Source organism: Gopherus evgoodei, chromosome 2, assembly GCF_007399415.2.
Source record: "Gopherus evgoodei ecotype Sinaloan lineage chromosome 2, rGopEvg1_v1.p, whole genome shotgun sequence".
Classification (NCBI taxonomy): Eukaryota; Metazoa; Chordata; order Testudines; family Testudinidae; genus Gopherus; species Gopherus evgoodei.
The window spans coordinates 295,529,543-295,552,899 of NC_044323.1; the positions used below are offsets into that span (position 1 = coordinate 295,529,543).

The 23,357-nt window shown below is 59.5% G+C and overlaps 1 protein-coding gene across 1 annotated transcript; it reads right to left on the reverse strand.

Annotated features, from left to right (window-relative positions):
- Positions 1 to 1,388: 1,388 nt before the first annotated feature.
- On the reverse strand, positions 1,389 to 18,104 carry LOC115645080 (alanine aminotransferase 2-like). The gene is made up of 12 exons (XM_030549482.1): positions 17,982 to 18,104; positions 11,320 to 11,382; positions 10,764 to 10,856; positions 10,311 to 10,524; positions 9,420 to 9,499; positions 7,089 to 7,225; positions 6,194 to 6,317; positions 4,815 to 4,891; positions 4,293 to 4,484; positions 3,554 to 3,740; positions 3,335 to 3,447; positions 1,389 to 1,479 (listed from the first exon to the last, which is right to left on the reverse strand). The coding sequence occupies exons 1-12, from the start codon at positions 18,102 to 18,104 to the stop codon at positions 1,389 to 1,391; spliced, it is 1,494 nt and encodes a 497-aa protein (XP_030405342.1).
- Positions 18,105 to 23,357: the final 5,253 nt, after the last annotated feature.

The following is a 23,357-nucleotide window of genomic DNA, read 5'->3' on the forward strand; positions in this document are numbered from 1 at the left end:
TATGCTGGACCCAAGCACCCTGAAACTCCAGAAGGACTCGATTGAGGGGTCCTGACTGTGCCTGCAAGCTCTGCTGTAACCTGCAATCCTGTTGTCCAATAAACCTTCTGTTTTACTGGCTGGCTGAGAGTCACTGTGGGTCCCAGGAAGAGGGGTGCAGGACCAGACTCCCCTACACTCCCTACATTCCAAACCCACCCTCCTTCCCCACTGTCGGAATAGCCGGCAAGAAGGAACTGAGGGGCAGATGGGCCAGCAGGGGTATATATCCAGCACCATAGCGGCGCTACTCCAGGGGGCACACTGCCAGCCCACCGAGTGTTGCTAGGGTAAAAATCTGCCGACGAACGTGCATGCTGCGCGCACATGCCTAACTGGAATGGATATGAGCAACACGTCTCGAAGAACAACAGTTACAAAGATGAGTAACTGTCTTTTTTCAAGGTCATCCAGACCTTCTTGTACGATATTCCAATCCCCCTCCACATTGGCAATACCTCCCAACTGTGTGTCATCTGCAAATTTTATAGCAAACTCCCACTTTTTGTGCCAAGGTCATTAATAAAGATGTGAAATATGATTGGTCCCAAGACTGATCCCTGAAGAACTCCAGTTGTAGTCTTCCTGCAGCCTGACAGATCACCTATCAGTATGGCCTGTGGTAGTCTCCCCTTTATCCACCGTTCAACTCTCAAATTAATCCCCATCTTCTCCAATGTAACTAATTTCCCATGTGGAACTGTATCAAATGGCTTATGGAAATCCAGGTAGATTAGAGCTACTGCATTTCCTTTGTCTAAAAAATCAGTTATCTTCTCAAAGATCGGGGTGGTCTGGCATGATCTACCTTTTGTAAAACCATGTTGTATTTCATCCCAATTACCATTTACCTCTGTGTCCTTAACTACTTTCTCTTTCAAAATTTGTTCCAAGACTTTGCATACTATTGAGGTCAAACTAACAGGCCTGTAGTTTTCCTGGATAATTTTTCCCTTTCTTAAAAGCAGGCACTATATTAGCAATTCTCCAGTTGTAGGATAGAAAAACTGAGTTTAGAGATTCCTTTAAAGTCCTTGCTATTGGGCTTGCAATTTCTTGGATGGAGATTATCCGGGCCCCCAGTTTAGTCCCATTAAACTGTTTGAGTTTGACTTCCACCTCGGATGTGGTAATTTCTACTCCCGTATCCTTATTCCCTTTAGCCACCTGGCCCCTAGCTGCGAGCTCTTCATTACCATTATTAAAACTCAGGCAAAGTATTTGTTTAGGAGTTGTGCCATGCCTAGATTATCTTTCAGCTCCACCCCACCTCTGCTGGTTGATCTTGTAATGTGATTGACTCCATTTATTCATTGGGCAAAGACACCTCCCACCCGCCTACACACTCTTCAGGAATATCGCTGCAGGAACGCGAAGTGAAAGTCTGTGATGGTTTGTAAGACAATCCTCAGCATCTTCACTGGGGGCAGTAGCGTCACCCTGGGAGTGGAAGGGAAGGTCACTGGGGAGAAGATGCTGAGCTGATCCCTCACTCCTGCCTGGGCTGGGGGGGTTTCCCCAAGGGTTCTTCTGAAGAGAAGGGCTGAGAGCCTTGGCACTGGGCGACTGAACCCTCAGCTGGCAGAGCCCTGGGACTCTGCTGCAGGGGGCACTACTGCCCTGGCCCTAGGTGCAGATGGGCCGGCTGGTCCCTGCCGGTGCTCCTCCATCTCTCATGGCCCCAGTCCAGGGATACAGGAGGGCTCAGCTCTGCAGGAGCCTGCGGCCCATGGCCTGATTCATGGGGAAAGCCTGATTATGAAAAGGATCATATTGTGGGTGCGATGAAGGGACTTGACCCCATCGGGGCTGTAGGCACCAGGCAAGGGGTGAGGCCAGCCTGAGCTCATTCATAACCTATCACCAAACCCCACCCCATCACCCAGGGCCACCCAGAGGGGGGAGCAAGTGGGGTAATTTGCCCCAGGCCCCACAGGGGCCTCCACAAGAGTTTTTTGGGGTCCCTGGAGCGGAGTCCTTCACTCGCTCTGGGTCTTCGGCAGCAATTCAGCAGCAGAAGGTCCTTCTGCCCCAGGACCTGCCGCCGAAGACCCCAGACCCCCAGAATCCTCTGGGCGGCCCTGCCATCACCCACCCCCCAAACAGTCATTGACCCTGACTCTGTCACCCCACCCCACCCTGTCATCCATCACCCAACCCCTGACCCATCACTCACACTGACCCCATTACCTAACCCCACCTTCTCACCCATCCCCACACCTCCATCACCAAACACTGAACCTGACCCCATCACCCATCACTGTACCCCACCCATCCTCTGTCACCTGCCCCTGTCATAACATTTTTTCCCAGATCTGGACCTTAGTGTCCATAATATGGGTGTTAGCATGAAAACCTCCGAGCTTAGTTACCAGCTTGGACCTGGTAAAGCTGCCACCAGCCAGGAATTATGTTAGCATGAAAACCTCCGAGCTTAGTTACCAGCTTGGACCTGGTAAAGCTGCCACCAGCCAGGAATTATACAGTGCCTAGCTCACTGTGGTCTCCCCAAAACCTTCTCTGGACGACCCCCAGACTCAGATGCCTTGAGTCCTACAACAAAGGGAAATAACCCCCTCCACTTGTTTCCTGGTTACTTCCTCCCAGGCTCCCTTCCCTGGACGACCCTAGAAGATTCCCTGCTTCTAGTCCTGGAAACACAAGTACCGAGAGAGCTAATCTCTCTCCCCCCCTCACCCAGAGGGTATGCAAAGTCAGGCTTAGTAAATCTAACACAAAGAGATTTTCCCCCTGACTTCTTCCTCCCACCAATTCCCTGGTGAGTTGCAGACTCAATTCCCTGGAGTCCCCACTAAAGAAAAACTCCAACAGGTCTTAAAAGAAAGCTTTATAAAAAGAAAGAAAAATACATTAAAAATAGTCTCTGTATCCAGGTGACAATATACAGGGTCAATTGCTTAAAAGAAAAATGAATAAACGGCCTTATCCAAAAAGAATACACTCCAGCAACTACACACATGTAAATACAAAAAAACAATATAAACCTATTGTCTTACTATCCTTGTACTTACAACTTGGAAACAGAAGATTAGAAAACCTGGAGGTAGAAAAATCACTTTCAGAGCTGAGAGGGTCAGACCCACGACAAAGAACTCACACCCAAAACTTCCCTCCACCCAGATTTGAAAAAGTCTTCTTTCCTGATTGGTCCTCTGGTCAGGTGTTTTTTGTTACCCCTTTCCAGGTGAAAGAGACATTAACCCTTAGCTATCTGTTTATGACAGCCCCAAGCCCGTCTCCTGTCACTGAAATGGAACTCCTCATCCTGCGGTACCTGACGTGGTGGGTGCCCAGGCACTGCCCGAAGGTGCTCCCTGGGGCCAGTACGATCCCCGTCGCCTCCAGAAGCTTCTGACAGAAGAAGAAATCAGGCTCCAGACCGAGGGCCTAGGAGGAAAAAAGGGCATCAGGAGGGTCACTCCCTATGCTCTTAGCCGGGCTGGGCCTGCCTGCTCCCCACACACCACTGGGCTGCTCCATGCCCGGCTCTCACCTGGGCCTCCTGCACAGCCCTGGCTGGGATCTGGATCCTGGGGAAGGAGTACATGGCGCCCTGCACGGGGTTACAGTGGATCCCGGGCACCTGGCTGAAGATCTCCTGGGTCAGCTGCGCTTTGTGGGCCAGGTCGCTCAGCACCACCTGCGTCTCCTGGCAGCCGCCAAGAGAGAGAACCACAGCGCTGAATGCGGGAGGTAGGTGTTATCCTCTAGGAACAGAACCCCGGAGTCCTGCTTCTTGCTCTGGCCACTAGACTCCTTTCCTGCTTAGAGACAGGAATAGAACCCGGAGTCCTGACTGTCAGATGCTGCTCTAACCACTAGTCCTCAGCCTCAGAGCAGCAGGGGGTGGGCACATTTCTTCACCGACACCTGCCCAGGCCGAGTGTTGTCTGATGGGCTCAGCTCAGCACCAGAGGAGACTGTTTCCTCCTGAGCTGGACACCACCCTGGCATCCCTCGATGTGACTCTGCCACACCCCAGCTGTCGGCTGTGCCCAGCACCAACCCTCAGCACCATGCACTCTTCCTTCTTCACCTGCCATGCCCTGGAGCCACCTGTGACCTCCCCCCTTACCTGTACTCTGGACCTGCCCTTGCCATGTTCTGACTAGCGTCTCTGCCTCTCCCCCTGCAACCAGTCCCAGACCAGCCTGCCCTGCTTTCCCCTGGCACACCTTTCCCTGCACCCTGCAGCTGTGCCCCTCCCTACTCCCCCAGCCCTCCCGCCCTACCGGGCAGCACACAGCACCCACTGCCATGAAGGTCTGGCAGGAGGGCTCCCAGGCAGCGACGGCTCCATCAGGGCATCCAGCAGGAACTGGCCCAGGATCAGGGGGTAGATGGACATTCCCCAGGAGCAGAAGCATTTCATGATTGCTGGGTTGATATTCACAAGCTCAAAGAAGCCGGCCTGGAAACTGCCCCTGCCAGAGCAGAAAAGAGGTGAGCTCCAGGGGCCATACCCATCCCTGCACCCCGCTCACTGAGAGTCAGAGCCCTGGGGCCCAGCTGGGGGTCTCCTGGGTAGAGGGGGCTGGACTGGCCAGGGCTCTTGTACCTCTAGAGTCAGTGCCATCGGCTGCCAAGGAGGCCCTGCCCATGGAGTTGGTGCTAGAAGAGGATTCTGCCCCAATACCCATTGGCACTAGGGGGGTTTAGCCCCCTCCCTGCCCCAGCTGTCACTATAGGACCTGTGCCCCTGATGAAATACCCCCCCGATCCATGACCCCTAGGATGGACAAACAGGCACATACCTTTGCCCACGAGAGGGGGCCCTGCCCCCGGAGGTGACCTGGCACATGAGGAAGGGGGACAGTGGCTCTGTGGCGAGCTAAAAGCAGATCGAACATCAGCTGCAGGGAGCAGACCCCAGAGACCTGTGTGCAGAACCGGCTGCTGCAGGAGACCGGACTGGAGAGGGCACCCAGGCACCTCTGTCCCCCTCCCCTGGCCTCCCAGCAGGGACCCCAATAAGAACCACTATTGTCTCTCTTTCCTAGCTTCCCAGAGCCAAGGCCAGAGAGGACCATTGTGATCACCCAGTCTGATCCCCTGTGTAGCACAGGCCAGAGCCCTGCCCCCAAGTCATTCCCAGAGCAGAGCTGCTAGAAACACAGCCCGTCTGGGTTTTAAAATGGTCAGTGGCGGCGAAACCCGCACTGCCCTTGGTAAATGTTCACCTTATTTCCAGCATGAATTTGTCTAGCTTCAGCTTCCAGCTATTGGATGCTGTTAGACCGGGGTTGGCAACCTTTCAGCAGTGCTGAGCCAAGTCATTTATTCACTCTCATTTAAGGTTTCGCATGCCCGTCATACATGTTAATGTTTTTAGAAGGTCTCTTTCTATAAGTCTATAGTATATCAACAAACTATTATTGTATGTAAAGTAAATAAGGTTTTAAAATGGTTAAGAAGCTTTATTTAAAATTAAATTAAAATGCAGAGCCCCCCGGACCGGTGGCCAGGACCCAGGCAGCGTGAGTACCACTGAAAATCGCTTGCGTACTGTCTTCGGCACCCGTGCCATAAGTTGCCTACCCCTGGGTTGGACCTTTCTCTGGTAGATCAAAGAGGCTATTGTCAAATATTTGTTCCCCTGTAGATACTTACAGACTGCGATCAAGTTATTCCTTAATCTTCTCTTTGGTAAGCTACATAGATCAAGCTCCTTGAGTCTATCCCTGTAAGGGAGGTTTTCTAATCCTGGAATTATTCTCATGGCTCTTCTCTGACCCCTCTCCAATTTATCAACAGCCTTCCTGCATCTTGGGCACCAGAGCTGGACAAAGAGCTCCAGCAGCGCTCACATCAGGGCCACATACAGAGATGAAATCACTTCTCTGCTCCTCCTCCTTAATTTCCAGTCCAAGAATCTTTTCTTCCAGCACAGCCACCAACGTGCACCTCAAGCACAGAAAATCCCTCCTGGCCTCAGGCCAGAGAGAGAACATGGCACATCTGAGGCAGGTGTTCCATCCCTTCCCTCGCTGGCCATCTCGATTTCACACGTCGTGCAGAACCAGGAAGGAAAGCCTCCCACGCTCCCTCCAACACCCCTGTCTGCTGCCTCTGTGGCTCCCCACTACGCCCAGCCAGGGCTGGCTTTATGAATGGCGGGGCCCGATTTAAATACCTGGCAGCGGTCTGGGGCTTCAGTGGCACTGTGGCGGCAGGGGGTCCTCTCCGGGTCTTTCGCGGCACCAAAGGACCCCCCGCTGCTGAAATGCCGCCGAAGCCCCGGAGCGGACACCACCCCACTACCGGGTGAGTAAAAACACCAAAATTTAAAAAGACGCCTAAGGCACGGGGCCCGAGTCCAGAGAATCGGGGGAATCGGCTTACAGCTGGCCCTGCACCCAGCAAGTGACTTTTTATACCAATTCTTCCTGGCTCAGCTCCGCCCACCCCACCAGGGAGTGGTTTACGTCAAACAGCTGGGCTGGTCACAGCTCCAAGGATGGGAGCTCCACACGCAGTTGCTTTGAGCAGTCACTGTTCAAGCCTCTGTACCTAGGGTATCTGCAACTCCCCACCCCATGTGGCTGAGTGTTATTGGGACCCCTCAGGCTGGCACCTACAAGGCCTAGCTGCTGAAGCACCTACAGTGTTTGCCTCCGATTGGCGGTACGCCTGGCACACTGGCACCCCAGGGGTATGGGACAGGTCAGCACTGACAGCCAGAACAATAACAAGAGCATCACAGGCTCTGCCCCCAGTGGCACTTGTCCCTGACTGGCTTTGCAATCTGTGTCCCCTAGCTGACCATGATGGGGAAGCCTCCTCCCTCACTGGTGCCACCAACCTGCCCTCCCAGCTGGCATCGCAGTCCATGTGCCAGAGAAAGGCCAATGATTTTGTATGTGCTGGGGCAGGAATGCCCATACCCTTGTAATCCTGGGGTTGGCACTGGGGCAAAGGGGCACATGAACTCCATAATCTCAGAGTAGGGTCAAGAACGACCCACCATCTGGAGCATCCACAGGGGGAGAAGGGGCATTTCCAGGCCTGGCAGAAGGAGCCGCACTTACTCTAGGGCGAAGCCCTTGGAGATGGAGTAGAAGGAGATTAGCTGCACCACGCTGGAGACCATGGGGCCCAGCTCACACAGAACCCGCTTAAAGGAGAGGAGGCGGGAGTCTGGGGTGAACATGCTCTCCTGATGAACCTGCCGGGACAGACAGGAGGATCAGGCTGACACCTGGAGGTGCAGAGAGAGGAGCCCAGCATGCTGCCCACCAAGGATGGTGTCAGGTCTGAGACTTTTGTCTGCAGCCATGTTAGGACAGCAGCAGCCACGAACCAAGAAGCAGAAAGTCACATCCTCACATTTCATCTAAATCATATCAAAACAATGTCAAATCGTATCGTGGGCAAATTGGAGAGAGTCCAGTGGAGGGCAACGAAAATGATTAGGGGGCTGGAGCACATGACTTATGAGGAGAGGCTGAGGGAACTGGGATTGTTTAGTCTGCAGAAGAGAAAAATGAGGGGGGATTCGATAGCTGCTTTCAACTACCTGAAGGGGATTCCAAAGAGGATGGAGCTCGGCTGTTCTCAGTGGTGGCAGATGACAGAACAAGGAGCAATGATCTCAAGTTGCAGTGGGGGAGGTTTAGGTTGGATATTAGGAAACACTATTTCACTAGGAGGGTGGTGAAGCACTGGAATGGGTCACATAGGGAGACAAAGCCCTGGCTGGGATGACTTAGCTGGGAATTGGTCCTGCTTTGAGCAGGGGGTTGGACTAGGTGACCTCCTGACAGAGGCGGCTCCAGGCCCCAGCACACCAAGCGCCTGCTTGGGGCGGCATGCCGCAGGGGGCGCTCTGCCGGTCATGCCTACGGGAGGTCCACCAAAGCCACAGGACCAGCGGACCCTCCGGGAGGTCCACCAGAGCCACCTGCTGCCCTCCCAGTGACCGGCAGAGCACCCCCTGTGGCATGTCGCTGTGCTTGGGGCGGCGAAATGTCTAGAGCCGCCCCTGCCTCTGGATGTCTCTTCCAACCCTAATGGTCTATGATATCAGGCTGTTAAGAAGGTGGCCTCCTAATAGCACTCACCGCCATCAGATAAGCAAGGAGTCTCTTAAGTGGATGTTTAAAGAAAACTCCGTTTGATGGCATATGTCCGGCAAAGACTCACTCCTCAACAGCTGTGGGTGTAAAATCTGTACGTCTCCATTGTTTTGGTTTTATGGGCCCCGCTTCTCCAGTGTTTGTCTGGTTCTTTGATTGCTATTGTCTGTTGCATAACTAATTTCGCAAGGTGTAAATCAACTAATATGGTGGGGTATGATTGGTTAAAGAGTCGTTTGGTAATGGGCTAGAACTGGTCAAAGAATGATTTTGTAACAGTTCAGTAAAATGATTGGTTACGGTGTACCTAAGCAGGACTCTGGTTTCACTATATAAACTGGGGTCGAAAAGGAAGTTCTTTGGGAACCAACTCCAGGACCCAGCCCCAAGCCAAAGACCCTGGCAGAGACTGGAGTCCCCGGATGACCTGCTCCTGACTGGCCAGCAGGGAAAGTGCCTCTATCTCATGGGGAGAGGCGAGCAGTGTGTGCTCAGCGTGTGCGTTCGGTTTTGGTGATTATTAATAACTAGAGGTTAAGGGTACTACTGTGTGAGGCTCTTTCACTGGGAAAAGATCCTGTAACCCGCAGCCGAGCACGCCCTGAGCCCTAGGCAGGGCCATCCCTAGCGGGGAGTGGGGTCCGGGACAGGAGTGACGGATTCGTCTCTTCTGGGACCGACCGCACCGGCCAATCGCACCGGCCTGTGGGGCCCCGCAAAGCGCAGGGCCCGGAGCAGTTGCCCTGATTAGCCCTACCCAGAGGACAGCTCTGGCCCTAGGAGCTGGGTATGGGTATGAGTGGGTATGGGTAGCCTTGAGCCCTAGGAGCTGGGTACGGGTAGGTGCCTTTCGCCTGTCACCCTAGGAGCTGGGTATGGGTAGGCACCTTTCGCCTGGGGCCCTAGGAGCTGGGTATGGGTAGGCGCCTTTCGCCTGGGGCCCTAGGAGCTGGGTATGGGTAGGCGCCTTTCGTCTGGGGCCCTAGGAGCTGGGTATGGGTAGGCGCCTTTCGCCTGGGGCCCTAGGAGCTGGGTATGGGTAGGCGCCTTTCGTCTGGGGCCCTAGGAGCTGGTAAAGGGTGGGTGCCCTGGACTGTGTGGGTAACAATAGAGAGGGTGCTTCCTGGAACTGGAGGGCAGAGCAGGGTGCTTAACATCAGCTCCTCGTTTGGACCCCCACACACGCAGCCAGTGGCTAAGGGCTGCTCTCCTAGCTCCCTGCCCCCACCCAGTGCTGCGTTCCCTCCCCAAGGATACTGGATACCGGGGGCGGCCGGCACCCACCTCATCCGCCAGCAGGAGCAGCCTCTCCTGGGCAGCCAGCTGAAGAACATCCTGGATGTGCCTCCTGCTCAGCACATGGCCTGCGGGCACAAGCAGGGTGGGTGAGGGCCCGGCAGGTCCCTTTGATCCTGGCCTCCTCACACAGTGACCCTGGAGGAGGCCGAGATCCAGGAGCCCCCTGGCACAGGGTGGGGTCACCCGGTCTGCCAAGGCCAGGACTGAGTCAGGTGTGGAGCCATCCTGCCAGCCTGGCCTGGCTGCTCCCGTCCCAATCATTCCAGCCAATGCCACCTGCTGAGAACCCCTCTGCCCCTCGGCTGCCAGCTGGGGCCCTGCTACCCAGGTCCCCCTGCCGCCCAGTTCTCCCTGCCAATCAGAGCTGCTGCCACCTGCTTCCCCTACCAGCCAGGGCCCTGCCCCTCGGTTCTCCTGCCAGCCAGCAGGCTGTGTCGCTGGTGCGGGGTGCTGAGTCTCCCTCCCCTGCCCCACAAAGCTTTTACAACCATTTCTTGCCTGATACGTCACCAGGGCAAGGCAGGCCGGGGAACGGGGTCTCCTCTGTGCCAAGGGCCTGTGTCTGAAGCAGCAGCTGTGTCCTGTTCTCCTAGCTCCGTCCTGCCCCAGAGAGGCTTTGCACATTGACTGGCCTGGGCACATCCCTGGCTCTGATCTCCCGCCTCATGCTGGAGGCCCTGACCCCACTGGGCTCTCCTCCTGGGAGGGGCAGTGCTGGGAGAGCAAGGGCCCTGGCATCTGGGTGCCATGGTGCAGCAGTTACAGGGAAGAGCCCAGTAGATCCCCACGGTGTGTCCCTGCTCCCCAGCATCCTCCCACACTGGAGGAGAACTAATGAGGACAGGGTTGGGCAGGGGGCCGCTCTCTGCGACTCACCTGTTGGGTCCCCGGGGTTGATGACACAGAGCACTTTGGGGGTGCAGTACCCCCTGGCTTGGCCAAGCACCTGCCTGATCTCCCCAGCGTCCAGGGCCCAGCCGCCCTCCTCATCCAGGTGGTACTGCACCGCGACGGCACCGGCCAGCACTACGGCATCTGCAAAGAGAGGGTGCCCGGGCACCGGCAGCAGCACGCCCGCCCTGCTGGGGTCCTGCTCATTGACCACCAGGGAGAGGAAGTCCGGGAGGAGGAAGAGAAAGCACAGGCTGCCCCGGGCTCACGCAACACCACTGCGGGGAGGGAGGACAAGGGCCGGCAGGCTAAGGGTTAATGACACCCGGACCAGCATCAGCAGGGCACAGGGGCTGGGGAGGCTGCCCAGCCGGTGGGGCTGGCTAGTTGGTCCTAATCCCCCTCCCCCAGGCTGGGTCTGGGTCACACTGGACTCACCACTATGGCCGTGGTGATGCCCCCACACGTGATGGTGTTCCTGGGGTGGCAGCGGATGCCCCCGTCTCTCCTCTCCAGGTAGTGGGCCACCCTCTGGGGGACAGCGGTGGTGATGTACTCCATGTTACACGCCCCTTGGGAGAAGGACCCAGCCCAGCGTCAGGCACAGGCGCCAGGACCCTCCCTCTCCTTCTGCCCCCAGAACCGGGGCAGTCAGCCAGCTGCTGGTCCTGGCAGAGCCCCACTCTCTGTGCCACGCAGCCCCCACCACCGCCACAGGCAAAATTCACTGGATCAACCACGGGGAAGGCCCCCCACCTCTGTTCATGGCCAGTCAATGGGCCAGTGGGGAACGCAGACGGGGCCCAGTCCACTGCCTCCCCCACCCCACAGCTGGCAAGAATGGCCCCTCTCTCTGAAGGTTCCAGCAGTGACTCCAGGGAGCGGCTGGGCCCGGAGACCCAGCTCCCAGGGCGAGGTCTATCCCGATGGAGGCTGTGGTGCTCAGTTACCGGCACTGGGGCCATGCAGCTCCTGCAGGATGCGGCTGGCTCACTGCTTGGCGTCCCGTGACGGAGTTGGCATGCAGCAGCTCTGGGTAAGCGCAGACAGCAGCCACCTATAACAGCGTAGCCCAGAGAAAGTCAGCGCACGGGGTGGAATGGAGCGAAGGTGACTGACAGCCCAGCGCCCCAATAGCCAACCCCAGCTGAGTGCCCTTTGGAAAACACCTTTTCCCTGCATTCAGCCCCCAGCCCTCCCCAGCAGCTGCCCCTTGCAACCAGGGCTGGATCACCCAGCAAGGAAGGGTGGGACATCCAATCCTTAGCCTGGACCCAGCTCCCTGCTACCCCTCCCCCGAAAAGTGCCCCAGCCCCCTCCCCCCACCATGGTGAAGTTATCCGGTCACCCCCAGCTGAGGGCTAGGAAGCCCCTGCCATGGCAGAGCCTTGCATGGTGAGGGCTGGGAATGGTCCGTCAGATCTGTGACTGAAGCAGGGCAGGACTGCACTTGACAGGGATTTGCTCCTCAGTGGGTGCAGAAGGGTTAAAATGCTCCTGGGCAAAGCTCCTGGGTGGGGGGGTCTCGTGAGGTAAGCATCTGGGGTGGTACCAATGGGTCATTCAGGCTTGGCTAGGACCAGCTCCCGCCAGGGCAGTTCCGGGAAAGCCAACGGGGCCTGGGACAGGAGAAAGGAGATTCCCCCACCTGGTTGCAGGACCACAGAGCAACGGCCTCGAGCTGGGGAGCAAAGGGGGCAGGGCTGCCCCTCGGAGAGACGCAGCAGCTCCCCCCAGGGATGGATAGACAGAGATGGTGCCAAACCGGAGGTGATAGCAGCTTGGCGAGGTGGAGCCCTTCACCGTCTCTGCTGACCTAAGGACTTGCGAGGCTGGGTGCCCCTGGGCTAATAAATCCTGCTCCATTTGGGGTGTCCCTGCAAATCCTGCTGATGTGCATCAGTCCCTGGCCCCCCACGGGGGGAGCGACCCGGAGCTCCTGGCTGGCTGCCACAGCTGGATTCACAGGGCAGAGCTCGGGAGGCGAAGCAGGAGGCTCAGTCTGATAGGTGTGGAGGCTGCGTGGCCTGTCCTGAAGGAAGGAGGGGGCCCCCTCGGGGGTCTGGCACACTGACGGGAGTCCCCCACGGTACTGTTTAAAAACCAGGGCACAGCCCAGATCCTGTGGCTCTGTGCCTTCCTCTGAAGCACCGGGCTGACTAGGGTCATGCAGGTACCTGCCCAGGAACAAATATTTCATAATGGGCTCTTCAGCCTGGCAGAGCAAGATCTAACCCCATCCACTGGCTGGCAGCGGAAGCGAGACACATTCAGACGGGAATAAGATGCACCCTTTTAACAGTGAGGGTCATTAACCACTGGACCAGCTTCCCAAGGGGTGTCTGGATTCTCCTGCACTGACGATTTTAAAATCCAGACGGGCTGCGTTTCTAACAGCGCTGCTCTGGGAATGATTTGGGGGCAGGGCTCTGGCCTGGATAGTCACAATGGTCCCTTCTGGTCTTGGAATCTATGACTCTAACTTGGTGCCCATCATTACAGCATCTGGGCGCTTCGGTTCTCGTACTGGCCATTACTCAGGGACAGGATTCTGGGGCTACAGGCCTGTTGTAAGGTGGCAGGGGATGCCCGAGCTGCGGCGAGCTCCAGGACAGCTGATCTTATGCCCTCCCAGCTCCAAGGACAGCACAGCAGGGGAGCGTGCCCTGCCGAGAGGCTCCGTGCACAGCTGGATGGGGATGACCTTCGGCTAGCATCCCGCCAGGTGTAGGGGGGTGGCCAGCTGGATTGGCCCCATGGCTTTGCCCCAGTCGAGATCACTAGCCATCCCAACTCCTACCCAGAGCACAGGACCAGCTGTAAAGCCACATGGCCCCTTGCCCTGTGGCGCGTGAGCGCCGCCCAGTGGCCAGAGTAGGGAGTCCAAGGGAGGGTTTGCTCAAGCTGTGACAGGAGTAGGGAAACTTTTTGGCCTGAGGGCCGCATCGGGTTTCCAAAATTGTATGGAGGGCCGGTTAGGGGAGGCTGTGCACCCCAAAGAGCCTGGCCCCTGCCCTCTTTCCGACCCCCATGCTTCTTACCCCTGATGGCCCCCCCCAGGACTCCTGCCCCATCCAACCCTCCCTCTCCCCTGACAGCCCCCGGAACCCTTGCTCCTGTCTGCCCTCCGCCACCCCATCCAACCTCCCCTCCTTCCTCACTGCCCCCTCGGGGACCCCTGCCCCCCTTCAACCACCCCTTCTCCCTGACCGCCCCAGGAAACCCTGCCCCTATCTGCCCCCCCCGCCACCCCATCCAACCCCCCCTCCTTCCTGACTGCCCCCCCCCGGGGACCCCTGCCCTCCTTCAACCACCCCTTCTCCCTGACCGCCCCAGGAAACCCTGCCCCTGTCTGCCCCCCTGTCATAACTATAAAGGGAAGGGACCAGCCCTCCTGTGGACAATTCTATAAAATCCCTCTTGGCCAGAGACACCAAAATTCTCAGGTAACCTGGCTGACACCTGACCCAAAGGACCAATAAGGGGACAAGATACCTTCAAATCTTGGGTGGGGGAAGGCTTTTGTTTGTGCTCTTTGTTTTGGGGGTGTTCACTCTTGGGACTAAGAGGGACCAGACATCAACCCAGGCTCTCCAAATCTTCCTGCACAAGTCTCTCAGATTTCAAACTTGTAAGTAACAGCCAGGCCAGGCCAGGCATCTTAGGTTTATCTTTATTTTCTCAACTTGTGAATGTTCCTTTGCTAGAGGGAGGTTTATCCCTGTTTTGCTGTAACTTTAAACCTAAGTCTAGAGGGGGTTCCTCTGGGCTCTTTGAATCTGATTACCCTGTAAAGTTATTTTCATCCTGATTTTACAAAGATAAACTTTACCTTTTCTTTTAATAAAATTCCTCTTTTAAGAACCTAATTCGTTTTTCATTGTTTTAAGACCCAAGAGTTTTGGATCTGTGTTCACCAGGACTAATTGGTGAGGATATACTCTCAGGCCTACCCAGGAAAAGGCATGTAAGGACTTGGTGCGGAGGAATTAGTCTCAAATCTGCCCAGGAAAAGGGGGGGTTAAGGACTTGGGAAATATTTGGGGGAAGGCAGAGTTCCAAGTGGCTCTCCCATAAGATTTGGAACACGCTTGGTGGTGGCAGCTTACTGTTAACCTAAGCTGGTAAATAAGCTTAGGGGGTCTTTCATGCGGGTCCCCACATCTGTACCCTAAAGTTCAGAGTGGGAAGGGAACCTTGACACCCCCTGCCACCCCATCCAACAGCTCCTCTCATTCCTGATTGCCCCCGCCAGGGTCTCCTTCCCCATCCAACCACCCCTTCTCTGTGTCCCCTGGCAGCTCCTGGAACCCCTTCCTCCCGTTGCCCCATCCAACCCCTCATCTCCTTCCTGACCACCCCTAGAACTCCTGCCCCCATTCAACCCCCCTGTTCCCTGACCGCCCCGACCCCTATCCACACCCCTGCCCGCTGACCACCATCCCGAACTCTCCTGCCCTCTATCCAACCCCCCCGTTCCCTGGCCCCTTACCGCTCTGCCTGGAGCACCGGTGGCTGGCGGCACTGCAGCTGCGCCATTCAGAGCGCCAGGACAGGCAGCCATGCCATCTGGCTGGAGCCAGCCCCGCCACCATGCAGCACCGCGCAGCACAGAGGTCACGCCAGGGTCTGCAGCTGTGCTGCCTGGCAAGAACTCGCAGCCCCACCACCCAGAGCGTTGAGCCAGCCCTGGGGCGAGCTGAGGCTGCAGGGGAGGGGCCAGGGCAGGAGCTCAGGGGCCGGGCAGGAGGGTCCTGTGGGCCATAGTTTGCCCACCTCTGGACTATGAGGACACCTCTAGTATTGGCCCTTGACCACTCAAACCCAGTCCCTGAACCGCTGCCGGAGTGGGGTTGTTATCGGCTATACAATGACCAAGGACCCAATTAGCCAGGGGGCTCCCCTGGCCTCCCTGGTCTCACAGACAGGAACAGGTACAAGCTGTGGCATTGGGGTCAGGCAGAGGATCGGCCCGGGGCTGGGAGTCACGAGATCTGGGCTTGAGTCTCCTGCCTCCCCATGTGACTCACAGGGCTCTGGGCTCACTACCCCTTCCTGCCAGGCCCAGTGCACTGGAGGGGGGGAGTGAGGTTGGCACAAGGCCACCACTCAGGTCCGAGTCTGAGGGCAGACTTAGGACTTACACGGGGCTGGGTCTCCGCATGGGGATGACTTTCACCCCAGGGCTTGTCCCGTGTGTTGGGATCCTCGGATGGAAGCTGGCAGAGGAAGGCCAGGGGCGTAGAGAGGGAGACGTGTGCTGTGAGGTGCTCATGGGGGGGACTCATAAAGATGCTCAATGACATGGGTGGTAGCTCCTATAGGTAGGGGTCGCTCATGCGCAGGATGACCCTGAGCTCTGCAGTTGGGTGACTGTGGGCCTCAGTTTCCCCCTTGCCCTTTGCATGTTTTGCTATTTCAGCTGGTCTCCCCAGGGCAGGGGCTGCTGGTGGCTGGGTTTGTGCAGCTCCCCAGGGCACAGGTCTGAGAGCTGCTGGGGTCATTGCATGGCACCGGGGACAGGGATGGGCAGGAGACTGCTGTCTGCATTGCAGCTGGGCGGGGGAAAACCTGGCTGCGGCTTTCCCACTAGCTGCTCCCGCCCACACGGGGTGCGGCAGGAGGGGATGTGGGGGCATCCCAGCTGGTCCTGCTGGTCTCTGCTCTCCCCAGGGGCTGAAAAGGGGATCCTTGCTCCTCGCCTGGCGTAGGAAGGTAATGGGTCTTTGGCCTGCAGCGTGGGGGTCACCCGAGTGGCACCAGATAACCTCCTGGAAGGGCTTCTCCTCTCCCTGGGGGCAGAGAGCAAAATGCCCCTACCAAGGCTCTGAGCCATCATCAACAGAGCTGGCCCCTCTCCCACCTTCCCCTGGGGACAGGCTCCCCAGCACAGGCTGCATTTTCTTTCTTCCTGTGGGCAGCTCTGGCACAGGTTAGCCGGCCTAGATTCACCCTTGCCCTGCGGCCCCTTTCTGCTAGCCAGGCTGGTGCACCCCACCGGGGAGATGTGTGGAGGCGTGACTGGATCGGGGCAGGGAGCTGGGGGCCAGCCCCATGAGACCCGCATGGCCGGCCCAGTGACTGAGCGGGGAGCTGGGGATTGGCCCTGTGAGCCCAGCAGGACCGTCCCAGTGACAGGGCAGGGAGCTGGGGGCCCTGTGAGCCCAGCAGGGCCAGCCCAGTGACAGGGCAGGGAGCCGGGGGCCCTGTGAGCCCAGCAGGGCCAGCCCAGTGACAGGGCAGGGAGCCGAGGGCCCCGTGAACCCAGCAGGGCCAGCCCAGTGACAGGGCAGGGAGCCGGGGGCCCCGTGAACCCAGCAGGACCAGCCCAGTGACAGGGCAGGGAGCTGGGGGCCCTGTGAGCCCAGCAGGGCCAGCCCAGTGATAGGGCTGGGAGCTGGGGGCCAGCCCCATGAGCCCCGCATGGCCAGCCCAGTGACAGGGCAGGGAGCCGGGGGCCCCGTGAGCCCAGCAGGGCCAGCCCAGTGATAGGGCAGGGAGCCGGGGGCCCCGTGAGCCCCGCATGGCCGGCCCAGTGACAGGGCAGGGAGCCGGGGGCCCCGTGAGCCCAGCAGGGCCAGCCCAGTGACAGGGCAGGGAGCCGGGGGCCCCGTGAACCCAGCAGGGCCAGCCCAGTGACAGGGCAGGGAGCTGGGGGCCCTGTGAGCCCAGCAGGGCCAGCCCAGTGATAGGGCTGGGACCTGGGGGCCAGCACCATGAGCCCCGCATGGCCGGCCCAGTGACAGGGCAGGGAGCCGGGGGCCCCGTGAGTCCCGCATGGCCGGCCCAGTGACAGGGCAGGGAGCCGGGGGCCCCGTGAGCCCAGCAGGGCCAGCCCAGTGATAGGGCAGGGAGCCGGGGGCCCCGTGAGCCCCGCATGGCCGGCCCAGTGACAGGGCAGGGAGCTGGGGGCCCTGTGAGCCCAGCAGGGCTGTCTCAGTGACAGGGCAGGGAGCCGGGGGCCCCGTGAGCCCAGCAGGGCCAGCCCAGTGACAGGGCAGGGAGCCGGGGGCCCTGTGAGCCTAGCAGGGCCAGCCCAGTGACAGGGCAGGGAGCCGGGGGCCCCGTGAGCCCAGCAGGGCCAGCCCAGTGACAGGGCAGGGAGCCGGGGGCCCCGTGAGCCCAGCAGGGCCAGCCCAGTGACAGGGCAGGGAGCCGGGGGCCCTGTGAGCCTAGCAGGGCCAGCCCAGTGACAGGGCAGGGAGCTGGGGGCCCTGTGAGCCCAGCAGGGCCAGCCCAGTGACAGGGCAGGGAGCTGGGGGCCCTGTGAGCCCAGCAGGGCCAGCCCAGTGATAGGGCAGGGAGCCGGGGGCCAGCCCCATGAACCCCGCAGGACTGGCCCCGTGACAGGGCAGGGAGCCTGGGGCTGGCCTTGCCCAGGTGTGACTGACAGAACCGGTTGCCAAGGCCCATCATGGCAGGGCTGGGCTGCAGGACGCTCAATGCCCCGGGCAGTGGCGCTGGCAGTTCCACTGGTCGCCCTCTGACTGGCCATGCAGGCAGCAAACAGGCAGCCCAGGAGGCCGGTGCTGGAGCCACTGTTCAGCAGAGACCTGCCCTTCCAGCACCTGCAGCCAGGGCCCAGGACACTGCCACATGCCCTGAGCCCCGGCAGCCCCTGGAATACCCCAAACGCTTTCCCAGAATCCCCCTCACCTGCGCCAGCTGGTGCTGGATTTCCGAGGCCCTCTCCAGCAGGGGCGCCAGCGTGGGGAGCCTGGTGCCTTTGACACACGGATTCACGGAGTCCAGGATCAGGACCTTCCTCCCCGCCGCCATCCCCCCGCCAGGCTCTGGTGCACAGAGGGGCTGGGAATGCCTGAGCTGCAGCTGGGGGGAAGGTGCCTGGGTCGCTGCAGGGCTGAAGAACACCCTGCCTTCGGGGGCAGCCCAGGGCTTGAGGATCCAATTCACCTTCCCTGACCAGAGTACAAAGGTGGCCCTTTAGGTTACTCGTTAATGAGCCAGAGAGATGCCCTCAGCTCAGGCACTGCTGGGTTTGCCATTAGGGCAGGGAATGAGCCTGGCTAGTAACTATGAATTCTGAGCCCCTCAGGCGGCTGCTTGTGTCTCCGGACGTTGCTGAGAGGCAGCCTGGGGTGGCAGCCCAAGAGGGCTGGCTGGAGCGCCAAGCCTGCAGCCTCTGTTGTCCAGAACCGCGCCTGCCTCCCCCAGATCACTGCACAGGGCAGGGGCCCCAGGCTCGGCGCTCCAGCCAGCCCCGTCGGCGGAGCTGCCCCCTGCAACATGCCTGAGCATCCTTCCTGGCCAGGGCCCCCGCAGCATCACTGAAGCTTTAAACCAAGAGGAAGACGCTGCCCCCTCGGGCCTGAGTCCTTGTCCCCAGGCTCTGCTCTGCGCAGAGGGCTTTGCAATGCCCTCCCATGGGTCTGCTTCCCGCTCGGCAAGGGCCTGGCCAGGGACTGCCTGCCCCACGGCTGTGTCCAGCCCTCCCCTGGGACTGTGTCCCCCAGGCATCCCCCTGCACTAGTGAAAGGCGCGTGCCCCCTCGCCGGTTCTGGTGGGGCCGGGCCCGGCTTGGCCAGTGTGGCTCTGACCCGGCTTGGCTCCGCTGAGGCCCACAGGCGGCAGAGGCACCGTATGGGACCTGGATAATGCCTGGGATCAGGTGTGTGATCATGGCTCCCTCTAGTGGCTGGCCCCAGCGCAGCCGGCTAGTCGCTCAGCCAAGGGCTGGAGCTGCAGCCGCCAGTGGTTTGGTGCTGTGTGTCGTGGGTTCAATCCCTGCTGGTGCCCTGCTGCGTCTGGCCAAGGGGCACGTTCCTTCTGAAGGGATCGTGCCTGCTCCTCAGGCACCAGATGCCTCTGCCCCGGCCAGGCTCCTGCCAGCTGTCCAGGATGGGCACAAAGCTTAGTGGCCCGGGTGCCTGGAAGGGATTAGCATGCCCATCTGGGGCAGGCATGCACCCCAGGGGAGTCAGGCTGCCATGGACCTTGGCTTGCCAGCTGTGCCTGTTTTGTGCCAGATGGATTCCTCTCCTGGCTGGACAGTGATCGTCCTCCCTTGGCCCTGGACTAGCTCTGTAATGCCTTAGCGCTGCAGTGGGAGGTGGGTCAGCCAGACAGACCTGCAGGTTGCCAGCAGCCCCACTCGGAGGCTTTACTCCCCTAAGCAGGGCTGGGTGGTGTTGAGAGCCACTGGCATGGGATCAGAGCGGAGACGCCCTCCCTGTTCCCAGGCCAGGCCCATCCTGTCTCAGCCTATGCCCCCTCTCTGCCCAGGCTAACCCGGGCCAGGCAGCAGGGAGTGAGTGGAGCAGCCTGCCAGGCTGAGAGCCGGGGGAATCGGTGTGTGGGGAGATCTCGGGTTACTCCCGCAGGGAGAGGCGGATCCCCAGGGCCCCAGATGGGTGGCTACCTATGTGCTCTCCTCTGCCCAGCGCTGGTGTCACAGGGCTGTGTGAGAGCAGGGCCCCTGCAGTCACCAGCCCGGGGGCATCCTGTGGGCACTCTGCCCTGGCTCCGGTGCTCAGAGCAGTCCTGGAATCCCAGTGCCAGGATGAGCCAGAGGAAAGGGCAGATCCTAGAGCCCTGGCCCGCACTGCAAGGGGCTGGAGCTGGGCTGGGGCCTCTCCTGGCAAGGGCTGCAGCATGAGCTGGGCAAGCCTGTGTCATGGAGTCCCCGGGTGATGCTCTGGAACTGCTCCCCACAAAGCCAGGCAGGACTTTGAGGAGCCTCCTCTCCCTTGGAGCAGACTGTCTGCAGGGCAGGAAGCTCACACAGCTTCAGCTCCTGGGTCTCTCCTTGGAGCTTCAGCATATGCCCCTTTGTGCGCTTTTCACAGCGAGTTTGCCCAGGCGGGGTCCGGGGGAAGCCACCGGGTCCTGCACCCCCACTTTGCAGCCAGACGTGACTCTCAGCCAGCCAGTAACACAGAGGTTTATTCGATGACAGGAACAGGGTCTAAAACAGAGCTTGTAGGTACAGAGAATGGGACCTCTCAGCCAGGTCCATCCTGGGGAGCAGCGAGCCGGACAACCCCTTACTCCTCGTCCCCAGCCAGCCCCAAACTGAAACCCCCTCCAGCCCCTCCTTCTCGGCTGAGTTCCTCTCCCGGGCCAGGAGGTCTCCTGACCTCTTTGTTTTCCCCCACCTTTAGCATTGCCTTGCAAGGGGGAGGGCCCAGCCATCAGTTGCCAGGCGACAGAGAGGCCAGAAACTGAGGCCCCCACACAGTATTCAGAGGAAACATTAACCACAGCCCCACTTCGTCCCACTGGGTCAGACCAAAGGTCCATCTAGCCCAGTATCCTGTCTGCCGACGGTGGCCAATGCCAGGTGCCCCAGAGGGAGTGAAGCTAACAGGCAATGATCAAGTGATCTCTCTCCTGCCATCCGTCTCCACCCTCTGACACACAGAGGCTAGGGACACCATTCCTCACCCATCCTGGCTAATAGCCATTGATGGACTTAACCTCCATGAATTTATCCAGTTCTCTTTTAAACCTTCATACCCAGGAGACACATGACTGAATATACAGGGACAGCCCCCTCCTGGGGCTCCCTGGGGGAAGGAGTCAGTGGGGCTACCCCAAGGAGAGCGGGTTACCTGGGGAGTCAGAGGAATTACTTGGGGTGTCTGGGGTTACTCCCAGCGAGATTGGGATTCCCAGGGGAGGGGGGCCATGGGGTTAGCTGGGGGAGGGAGGCTTGGAGGCATTACCTGGGGGGGGACTTGGAGGGGTTACCCAGGGAGAGGGGCCATGGGCTGCCCAGAGAGGGGCTCACGGGGGCACCTTTGGCCAGCTCTGCGCCATGGCTCTTATTTCATGGCAGGTGCCAGCTCGGGAGGCTGGTGAATCCCCCGGCACCCTGGTGGCCATGGGTTACGGTGGGGGGTCTTGTACATGACTCACGCCCCGGCCCCCATTCCCAGCCTCTCCTGGAACCCAGAGCCAGACCTGCCGGCTCTAAATCAGCTGCAGTAATGGGAATGCCCATGGGGGGGGGAGTTGTCCAGCAGTGCCTGCTCCCTCCATGTCCAGCTCTACCCCCCCACCATTGAGTCCTGGGCAGGGCTGCACCAGAGGCTGCCAGACTGGGCCCCAGGAAAGAGGGTCCCTATTGGGGTGCCCCTCTCAGCTTGATTAGGGTCTCATGTGAATCCCTCACCTGCCTCTCAGTTAACAGTGAAAATACTGGAATGAGCTGGCTGCTGTATATGGGACCCTGATGCCCTCTAGTGGAAAGAATCAGAATTGTTCTACTGTGTGTCCTATGCCCCACATTACTAGCAGTTAATGGGGATCTCCCTACAGTCGCATTGGGAGATAATATGGCTCACTAGTTCCTAAGGCTGTTTGGAGGCTGTGGGGGTGGGTGAGCTCAGCTACTGAGGCAGTGTAACTGCTGGACTGGGGGAATTCCACTTTCCTGGGGGCCAGGAGGTCAAAGCCAAGCTGTCTGCCTATCAGACCTCTCTGATGTTTAATTCCCTGTCCAGCTTGTCAGCTCCCTGGTGGTCAATGAGCAGGACCCCAGAAGGGTGGGTGTGGTGCTGCTGGTGCCCGGGCATCCTTTCTATGCGAATGCCACAGCGCTGGCCAGTGCCATCAGGGTGCAGTACCACCTGGACGAGGAGGCCCCTGGGCCCTGGATATTGGGGAGATCAAGGCAGGTACTTGGCCAAGCCAGGGGGCACTGCACTTCATCCCCAAAGCACTGTGCATCATCCACCCTGAGTGCCCAACGGGTGACTCAGAGACAAGAGCCCCTCTGGGGCTGGCACGGTCAGTACTGGGGGCGAGCGCCCGGCCATTCTCAGCCTCTCCGTCTAGTCACACTTCTGGCCACATGACACCAGCTGCCTGGGAACTCTGGCTGCAAGTGCCTGGCACTGTCCTAGCAGAGACTGCCTCATCTGATGGGTCAGGGCACGTCAGCGGGGGTCCAGACCCCTGGGTTCATTTCCCAGCTCTGCCACTGACTCGCCATGTAATGGGTGACCAAGCCCCATCACCCCCGTGCCTCAGTTTCGCCTCCCTGTGCCTCAGTTTCCCCTTCTGTGATGCAGGATCAGGGATCCTTCCCTGCCCCAGGATAGTTCAGGGCAGGCGGTGCATGAATGGCACCATCTGGCTGGCTGCTGACGAGAACCTGCGTCTGCTGGCTGGAGAGATAGGGCAGCTCCTTCTCCAGAAGTGCCCACTGCTGCCGGTGCTCATGTCCCGTGGGGCTGGCCTTGCCAACCAATGCTAGGCGCGCAGCCTGGCCAGCTTCCGGGATGGGGACGTGGGCCAAGGCCGCAGCTTCGGTTCAGGCAGCTCCTCGGACCAAGAGCGGCTCTGCTGGCTGAGCCCTCGGGCTGACGGGTGCTGAAATGAGGCCGACCCCTCCCTGTGCCTGACATCAAGGTGGCGCTCTGACCCCCCTCGTCCGTACCCCCAAGCAGCACCCCGACCACCCCATCCATATCTCCAGGCTGCGCCTTCACCCTACCTCGCAAGCAGCATCCCACCCCACTGTCACAGCACCACAGCAGCACCACAGGATCACTGTGACCCCCCTCTGGTAAACAGTCCCTTGGCGGAACCCCCATAGCAGGGCAGACACCCCCCCCCCGGGGGGTCCCACTCTGCTTCAGGGCAGGCCACACAGCCTCCCTGTTTCCTAAACTGCCCATCTGGCTCCAAGCTTCCTGCCTGCTCGGCGAGCTCTGCCCTTGATGCCTGGCAGAGACTTGGCCCCCGTGTCAGGGCCCGGCGCCCCCAGCCAGGATCTGCCCTGACACCAGCCAGCCTTCTCCAAAGCACAGTGAGTTTGTCAGCTGGCTGCAGCCCGGGCAGCCCTATGGGCAGCACAGAGCTCTGCCCCTTCCAGCATCGGGCAGCGCCAAGTGCCAGCCAAGCTGCAGCGACTCCCCAGGCAGCAGAGCAGGGGGCACAGGGTGTCACGGGCTGTGTGGCACTGTCACATTTCTGAGCCCAGGAGCACGGTGGCCAATCTGCCACTCATCACAGCGGGAGGCAGGTGCTGCGCTCACCCCAGGGACAGTGCCCTCCTGCCCTTTC